Genomic DNA, 8,536 nt, shown 5'->3' with positions numbered 1-8,536 from the left:
GACCGAGTGCAGGTTTGGAGCTCGGCCTAGCAGCATGAGCACTGGGTTCCATCCTCAGCACCACATAAAAACAAAATAAAGATATTGTGTCCACCTACAACTAAAAAATAAATATTGTACAAAAAGACATCAGGGCCAATTACAGGTGGGATGAGGGTCAAGACAGGCTTCCTGGAGGAAAGGTAAGTGCGGGAGTAGTAGGGAAAGGCCACAAAGTCACCTTGGGACATCAGAATCTCCGAGGATTCCCTCGGGCTCTGAGCTTCTCTGCGGGTGGGTTGGGCCGGTTTGGCTCCTGTTTCTGTGCCTGGGTGGCGCGGCTCTGGGCTCCTGGCTGAGCCCAGGACAGTCTCCCGCGCCTGCCTCAGGGGTAAAGCAGGACACTTGGGTCCGCCCTCTCCTGGCCGCGGGGCGGGGCTGCACCTGCCGCCACCGCCAGGGCGGTCGCTGCTGAGCACCTGGGCCAGGTGAGCTGCCCCGCCCCCGCGCGAGCCCCAGGTCTGGCAGCAGGTGAGTGGCGCGACTCAGACCCGCGGAGGTGAGTGGAAGTCGCCGTCCTCTTGAGTCGTTCCAGGCCTGGAGTTGGGGGCTCAGGGCGCTCCTGGCTCGGAAGAACCTCGGGCGGCGGCGGGCGCGGCCCCGCAGGAAGTGGCTGGGAGCCAGGCGGGCTTCCCGCGTCGCCCGGAAGCCAGAGCGCGCCCGCGTCCCGGCCCCTCAAGGCCTCGCGGGTGGGGGGCTGCTTTTTCCCGCTCTGCCTGGCGTGGTCAGTGGCTTCCTCGGGACCCTCAGTGCAAGAGAGCCGAGGACCCCACACCCGCCGCCAGCCCGGATCCCAAACCTGGGGTCTCCTCAGGCCCCGGGGCGGACGGGTAAACTGGCTGGGGCCGGGGTTCGCGGGGGTCCCTGGCGGAGTGTCCGCCACCGGCGCTCTGCGGCCCTCGGGGCGCTCCCAGACTCGCCGTCTGCACGCTCCCGCCCTCAGCGCGTCCCCGAACCAGCTGCTGACTGCACCTTGGAGGGTAGCGGTACCAAGGCCGGGCACCTCTCCGGAAGGCCGAGCGCGCCACACGGAGGCGTGGTCTGGGAGAGCTGAGTGTCCTTGTACCCGCTTTTACCCTGTACCCGCCTATACACGGGTTGCTTCCTTCAGGAAAGACGTCTGGGATCTCTGTACGACGTAGTAGCAGAGGGGCCGCGCGTGGGAGATGAGCAGGAGACGCTCCCAGACTGGGGTGCTGAGCAGCAAGCCAGACGGGGCGGGCAGGGGAGCCGTCCCTGGCCCGCGGGGCCAGGCCACCTCAGGCTGGGAGCTGCAGCTCAGGGCGCACAGCGCTCAGCCAAGAAGCAGAGCGGGTAGAGCTCCAGAGGCGCGGGCACTTTCCGCGCACTGCAGGGTGAGGGGCTAGGCTTGGATTTCGATTCCGGGGACCTGGAGCACCTCAGAAAGGCTGTCGGGGTGAGCATGAGATATGGTTGACTTGGAGGTGCGTGGTGGGGGCGTGGTGGACCTTAGCAGAGGGAGGAAGGAAAGGGGCATCCATTCACAAAGGTAGCAGGTGGCTCTGAGAGGTAGGGACACACAGAGATGCACACACAGAGTCTCAGAAAGTTTGACAAGGGCTTCTAGAGGTGGTGAGGCTGGCTGGGGCATAGGCTTCAGTGCTGCAGGGCCTCCCTCTTTGCTTCTGGCCAGAGTGCTTCTCAATGTCCTTGTGCCTGGGTCCTGACTTGCAATGTGAGGAGCACCACACTGCCTCCATGAAGAGTCGACCAGTTATCATGGCCCATCAGGCACCTGCAAATACTAAGTCAGAAGCACTGAGGAGCTGGGTGTGGTGGCGCTCGCCTGTGATCCCATAGCTGTCCTGTGATCCCAGTGGCTGGGGAGTCTGAGGCAGCAAGATTGCAACTTCAAAGCCAGCCTCAGAAACTGAGAGAGGCCCTAAGCAACTTAGTGAGACCCTGTCTCAAAATGAAAAATAAAAAGGACTGGGGATGTGGCTCAGTGGTTAAGTTTCCTGGATTTTTTTATCCCTGGTATTAAAAAAAGGCACTGAGGAAATCAAGGCTGGAGGGGCACATATGTTCCCTCCAGCTCTTCCAGCCCAGAGCCTAAGATGCGCTGTCACCTGAGTCACCTGAGGGTCTTGTGTACCAGGCCACCTGGGTCTGGGTAGGCCTGGGTATAAGAAAACCTGCCGCTATAATGAGGACACTGCCCTGCTGGGCCCACTTGGGGACTGAAAGGGAGTCCTCCAGGATGAGGCCCTCCCCCTCTGCAGGTGATGGCAGGGCCAGGTGTTGGAGGAGACCCCTTCCTGGTCCATGGCAGTGCCAACTACCTGTCACTGGCCCCAAAGCCCAGGATTGTTTGGGAGAGTCATTGGTGCAGCAGGAGACAGCAGTGACCTCCACCTACACTCAGAGCCTGTGGCCTCCTGTTTCTGCCTCCTTACCTGGAAAACTGGGAGTGCTCCTTGACCCGGCCTGCAGCTAAGGTCCCGAAGATGCCATGACCCTCTGCTATGCCTGGGAGGTGGTCAGGGAGAGGATCAGAGAGCCCATTCTAGGCCTCATTATCGGCCCAGAGTTTCTGAAGGATCCCTCACCCAGGCACATCAGAGGTCACAGGTGCCTAGGTATGCTCACTTTTGCAGGGAGCAAGAGACATCTCCTCTGCTCCTGAATGTGGCCCTCCTGCCCCACTGTCTCTCCTGAGATTCTGGATAGGAATCTCCTTGTCAAGATCCCGAACCTCTGCTCCTGTGAGCACTCCACATCCACTCTGCATAGGGCCTCTGTGCAGTGCCTGGGGGGCTGGGACAGGCCCCAAAGGAAGGGGCCCTCTGACTCAGAGTTACAGGAAGAACGAGGCAGGCGGGGCAAGAGCCACCAATTGCCCGCCCCCGGGAAGGGGTGGGTGCCTGGGTGGGGTTTAGGGTTAGGAGAGGATGTGACTGCAAGGCCAGGAAACTACTAGGAAAGTTCTGATTAAAATACATCAACAAAAGCCAGGTCCTCACTGAGCTTGGTGATGCATCTGCAGTACTGTGGCCGCTCCCTGGGACCTGGCTGAGGTGGAGTGTGCTCCTAGAGCAAAGCAATGATCTCAGTGACCAGCTACCCCTGGGAGGAAAGAGCTGGAACCAGGTGACTGCCCTCGCTGCTGCTCTAAGTGAGCCTGTGGCTTTAGGGCCTATTGTTGGAGCTGGGCCTGGCTGAGGGAGGCCCGTAGTGCTTGGGGTGCATATACGTGTGTGTGTGTGTTGGGGGGGTGGGCGCAGCAGGAGGTGCCATGTGTGCTGTGGGGTGCTCTTGGTCCTGAGTTCGTGGGAGCGTCACAAGCGTGTGCCCTGGAGGTGTGGGAGGTGCGTGCACCTAAGCCCTGTGCAATAGTGGGAGGGGTGTGTGGTAGGAAGCATACTGTGTAGAGGATGCATGTGTGCATGCCAGCCAAGGTGAGCTCAGTGTAGGTGTGTGGGGGCCAGAGAGGTGTGGGGGTGCTGGGGAAGAGGTGTGGGGAGGCCACCTGCTGCCTCGCTGTGTCATATCCTGGTGGTTTGGCCTTGACTTCTAGGAGGGTCTGAGGCTGCCTTTGCAGGGATTCAAGGTCTTCTGAGCTTGGGGAGGTCTAGAGGCCACTAAAGGAGATGTCCTGGGACCTGCTGGGCTGAAGGCACAATCTCTGACATCAGGGCACAACCTGACGAGTCTTCCACAGACCCTCAGTGGTCAGTTCTTTTGCTTCAAGGACTTCCCTAGGACTGACCTCCACTCCCAAGTTCTTATGGAAAGACCCCTGGTCAGACTGATAGGAATGTGCTCATGCTGTAGAGACTTTTTTTTTTTGGTACGGAGGATTGAACTCAGGGGCACTCAGTCACTGAGCCACAACCCCAGCCTTTTTTGTATTTTATTTAGAGACAGGGTCTCACTGAGTTGCTTAGTGCCTTACTTTTGCCGAGGCTGTTTTTGGACTTGCAATCCTCCTGCCTCAGCCAGGTACATGGAGGCCTGTAAAGCCCAGGAATACCCAGTGTGGGGTGGTAGATGAGGACTGGTGGGAGACTACACTACTGAGCTGGGATTACAGGCGTGTGCCACCACGGCCGATCTGCAGAGCCTTTTGAGTCATGAGGTGTGTGGGCTGCTGTGGACTGTGAACAGTCCAGGACTCTGTATGGGAGATCATGCTGGGAGCTAGGAGAAGGGGTGCCCAGGAGGCCCCTCCATATCTCTATGCAAGTTTGATCCTGCTGAGCCTCCACAGGTGTGATGTGTCCCCTCCCTGCCCGCTGTGTCCTGTGAAGCAGTGCCTACTCTGGCCATGCTGCTGTCTGGGAGATCCCCTGGCACCTATGAGGCTGACCCTGGTGGCAAGGCAGCTGCCTGGTACAGGGCCAGTGAGCCTGTGGCTAACGGTTAACTCATCTCATTCCTGTTTAATTTGTTCCCTGGGGATGGCAGCAGCTTCTGACCTGTCCAGGAACTCTCTCCAACTGGTCACAAGAACAGAGAGGGGTCCTGCTTAGCCATCAGTGGACCAGTCTGCTTGGTTAAGGATCCCCGTGGAGCCAGGGGTGACACCAGTGTCCAGCCTACCCTGACGAGGCCCAGGCCAGAGCCATGGCAGGTAGGTGGGTCAGAGAGGGACAGGCATTGAGTCTTGACTCCCACTTCCTGTCCTCAGGCTGGCTCCAGGCCATGCCCTTCGCTCTCTACTGGGATGCACACCCGGGGTACAAAGGCCTCTGCTCTTCCATGCCCCAGCCCTTGCCACTGAGCCCAGGACAGGTAGTGAGGTTGAGCCTGAAGTCCTCACTGTCCCAAGGCCACAGACCAGGTGCATGGGGGCTAAGAGATGGAATTCCACTGGGAAATGCATGGATATCCAGTGTGGGGTGGTAGATGAGGACTGGTGGGAGACTACATTACTGAGCTGATGGAGTCTACTCCTCTGACCTCCTGCCAGGGCTCATTACCCTGATTCAAAGACCAGAGGGTCAGGGCCTTTAGGGAGGCAGGCGGGTTCCCAGCCCTTTCCACTGGTGTCCACATTTCCTGCCTCCTCCAGCAGGGGCAGGCCAGGTGAGGGGTGCAGTGACCCTCTTCTAGGATGGGAAATGGGGCTGGACTCATGTCCTGTATGGACAAGCAGCCAGATGGATCCTGTGTCACTTCCCTCCCTTCTAATGTCCCCTCCAAGCACAGGGTGGTCACATCTAGGACAGGCAGAACACAGACTGGCCACTGTTGGGGGAAGAGTGTCAAATGCTAGGTCCTGTCCCCATGGGATTCATGGATGATTGTAGCAGGAACACAGAGCACACCCCTCATCTGCTGCCTTGTCTTCCTAGACCACAGACCACCTGTGGATGAACTGACCCACTGTGTCCTCTCTCTACAGGAGTCTGTGACAGGGCCCCTGACTTCCTCTCCCCCTCTGAAGACCAGCTCCTGGGGCCTTCCCTGGGTAGTACAGTCACACTGAACTGCACAGCTTGGGTGGTCCCTGGGCCTTCTTGCCCACAGCCTTCAGTCCAGTGGCTAAAAGATGGGCTTCCACTGGGCAATGGAAGTGACTACGTCCTCCATGAGGATTTCTGGTAAGAGACTGGGGTGTCCAGGGTCAAAGCAACCACACCCTTGTCTGTAACCACCTGGATATGGGCTGAATACTGACTGGCCAGTCTGACATGGGCAGAGTGCCCCTGTGGATACAGATGAAGGTCAGTGACCACAGGGACAGATCTTGGCATTTTCATGACCCTGTAGACATTCATCTTATAGACTGCCCAGGGCTGTGTGTGCCATCAGAATCCTAGGACTTGAGTGAGGTATTGACCATCCAGTCAAATCTGAGCTCAGAGGAGCCCCCTGGATCCAGACTCAGTTTTAAGGTAACTGTCTTAGAACAGACGCTTCTAGGTTCTGGCCATTTCTCTTAGCTTATGGCTCAAGAACTACCCAGGAAGCCCAAATCTGCAGCTTCCTGGATGAGTCCCAGACAGAAGGATCCCTGGGACATCCAGTGATGCTTTCAGGCCCCAAGAGTTTAGCTTGGTTTTCCCAGGGTCAAGGCGAACTTCTCAGAGATGCTCGTATCCAGTATTCTGGGGGTCAACTTGACCAGCGATGAGGACTATGGGGCCTACACCTGCTCTGTCCAGAATGTCAGCTCCTCTTCCTTCCTTCTCCAGAGAGTTGGTGAGGAGGGCACATGGGGACATAAGATAGGGGGTACCTAGGGACCTTGAGTCTGGAGGGGCAGCCATTCAGGTCCACACTGTCTACAGGCCCCGCAGGCCACGTAGCTGCGGTACTGGCCTCCCTCCTAGTCCTGCTGGCTCTGCTGTTGGCTGTGCTGCTCTACGTTAAGTGTCGCCTCAATGTGCTACTTTGGTACCAAGACACTTACGGGGAGGTGGAGGTGAACGGTGAGTTCAGGGAGGTGGAGGTGAATGGTGCCCATGGGCGGTGGATGTGCTGGGTTCCGCTGGGACAAGAAAGGAAGCAGTGTCCCCCTCAGTCCTGAAGAGGCAGGGCCAGGCTCAGCCCTGGGTAGAGGGAGTTCTTCCTTGCAGGTAGGGGCAGGAAGGCTGTAGTCCCTGAGGGTCTGGGGTGCGCAAGCCGGAAGGGGTGTGTGACTCCGTGTGGCCCGGGAGAGCAGACACAGCGCTTGGGTCGAAAGCAGGGGAAAAAGTCCAGGACCTGGTGTATAAGTTGGGAGAGGTGCCTGGCCTGGGGACTCTGAGGCATGGGGAGAGGGCGACACAAGGTCTTGGAAGTGGCTGCGGCTGACTGGCCACTGTCCACAGACGGGAAGCTCTACGACGCCTACGTCTCCTACAGCGACTGTCCCGAGGACCGCAAGTTTGTGAACTTCATCCTGAAGCCACAGCTGGAGCGTCGTCGCGGCTACAAGCTCTTCCTGGATGACCGCGACCTCCTGCCTCACGCGGGTAGCGCCCCGCCCTCTCCGCCGGCCCCGCCCCCACAGAGCCCCGCCCTCACCTCTGGCCCCGCCCCCGTGTTACGAGGGCCCCTCCCCTCACTCGCGCTCCCTCCGGCGCCGGTTCGCAGAGCCCTCGGCGGACCTCCTGGTGAACCTGAGCCGCTGCCGCCGCCTCATCGTGGTTCTCTCAGACGCCTTCCTGGGCCGGGCCTGGTGCAGCCACAGCTTCCGGTGCGTCCGCGCGGGATGGGGGGGGGCCCCGCGCCGCGCCGCGCCTGACGGTCCCACCCCCGCAGGGAGGGCCTGTGCAGACTGCTGGAGCTCACGCGCAGACCCATCTTCGTCACCTTCGAGGGCCAGAGGCGCGACCCCACGCACCCCGCGCTGCACCTGCTGCGCCAGCACCGCCACCTGGTGACCCTGCTGCTCTGGAGGCCTGGCTCTGTGGTGCGCGCTGGTGGGCAGGAGGTGTGGGAAGCGCAGGGTGGGGTGTTGATAGTACACTGCCAGACCCGGGGACCTCTGGGTCAGCACTGGCATTGTTCTTTGGGACCAGGGTGGCCAGGGCTTCGGATTTGCATGCACATATTCACGCTGACACCCCCCCACACACACACACACACTTGGCCCCCAGACACCTTCCTCCGACTTTTGGAAAGAGCTACAGCTTGCGCTGCCGCGGAAGGTGCAGTACAGGCCAGTGGAGGGAGACCCTCAGACGCGGCTACAGGAGGACAAGGACCCCATGCTGATCGTGCGAGGCCCTGTGGAGGGCGGGGCCCTGGAGCCTGAGCTGGACCCTGACCCTGAGGGAGACCTGGGTATGCCCATCCGTCCCCATCCCTGACCTGAGGCACCCAGCCTGGGGTGAAGGGGTGGAGGACTTCCCCCCATGGAAAGCCCCTGCAGCCCATGAGGTTTGATTCCCCCACCCCAGCCCCAGAAGTTTCTCACTGCCTCTCCCAGAAGTTGCTGTGGCCCAAGGCCTCCCTGGGCCTCTGGTGCCACCATGGCTGGGGGTAAGCAGGTGTGAACCCCAGGCAGTGGGGCAGGCTGTAGACAGCCCAGCCTCATGCCTTGTGGTCCCTGGCAGGTGTACAAGGACCTGTCTTTGGGGAGCCACCAGCTCCACTGCGTACAGGTGGTGTCTCACTGGGAGAGGGCCACGGCAATGAGGTGGATGTCTCGGACCTCGGCTCCCGAAACTATAGTGCTCGCACAGACTTCTACTGCCTGGTGTCTGAGGACGATGTGTAGCCCTGGCCCCAGCCTGGAGCACAGGACCACAGGGGACAGCTGTGGGGGCGGGCGCTGGCAGGTTTCTGCTAGGCAGGACCACAACCCCAGCCTGTAGCCCTGGGCCTCTCAGGGAAGGAATGCCAGAAAATAAAGTCCTTTGGCTTTTGCCTAGGCCTTGTTGGCCTCCTCTGGCTGGTGTCTTCTTCAAGCCCTCCACCCTACCTCTGGTCCTCCCCAGAACCCTGTCTCCAGCCTGGCCATCCATTCTCTCCCTCTTTCCCATCCTGAGCTAGCTCAGTAGCCCCAAGCTCCCTGCCTGATCCCTGGCTGGAGGTGTGCCTG

The 8,536-nt window shown here is 59.9% G+C and overlaps 1 protein-coding gene across 9 annotated transcripts; it reads left to right on the top strand.

The window, feature by feature from the left end:
• Window positions 1-398: 398 nt before the first annotated feature.
• On the top strand, window positions 399-8,371 carry Sigirr (single Ig and TIR domain containing). 9 transcript variants are annotated; one of them, XM_046445064.2, is made up of 10 exons: window positions 399-510; window positions 4,468-4,633; window positions 5,408-5,606; window positions 6,074-6,207; window positions 6,297-6,437; window positions 6,819-6,962; window positions 7,084-7,186; window positions 7,252-7,402; window positions 7,590-7,776; window positions 8,049-8,371. In XM_046445064.2, the coding sequence occupies exons 2-10, from the start codon at window positions 4,627-4,629 to the stop codon at window positions 8,210-8,212; spliced, it is 1,230 nt and encodes a 409-aa protein (XP_046301020.1). In that variant the 5' UTR covers window positions 399-510; window positions 4,468-4,626; the 3' UTR covers window positions 8,213-8,371. The 9 variants fall into 9 exon arrangements, with proteins under 9 accessions (XP_046301020.1, XP_046301017.1, XP_046301022.1 ...); XM_046445061.2 differs by having other exon boundaries at window positions 418-538; XM_046445066.2 differs by having other exon boundaries at window positions 439-538; window positions 4,471-4,633.
• The last annotated feature ends 165 nt before the right edge of the window (window positions 8,372-8,536 follow it).

The sequence above is a fragment of the Marmota monax genome, unplaced genomic scaffold (assembly GCF_021218885.2).
Source record: "Marmota monax isolate L192 unplaced genomic scaffold, Marmota_monax_Labrador192_F-V1.1 WCK01_AAM20220418_F8-fsc00038, whole genome shotgun sequence".
Lineage (NCBI taxonomy): Eukaryota > Metazoa > Chordata > Mammalia > Rodentia > Sciuridae > Marmota > Marmota monax.
The sequence above is the reverse complement of the archived record's forward strand: the minus strand, read 5'-3'. Positions and strand labels throughout refer to the sequence as shown.

Bases quoted from the DNA above. Each gene is read 5' to 3' on its own strand.
- Sigirr (XM_046445059.1), top strand. From the start codon at position 4,705: ATGCCCTTCGCTCTCTACTGGGATGCACACCCGGGGTACAAAGGCCTC. The intron at 4,844-5,407 runs GTGCATGGGGGC...CTCTCTCTACAG, and splicing joins GTCCCAAGGCCACAGACCAG to GAGTCTGTGACAGGGCCCCT. The intron at 6,208-6,296 runs GTGAGGAGGGCA...CACTGTCTACAG, and splicing joins CTTCCTTCTCCAGAGAGTTG to GCCCCGCAGGCCACGTAGCT.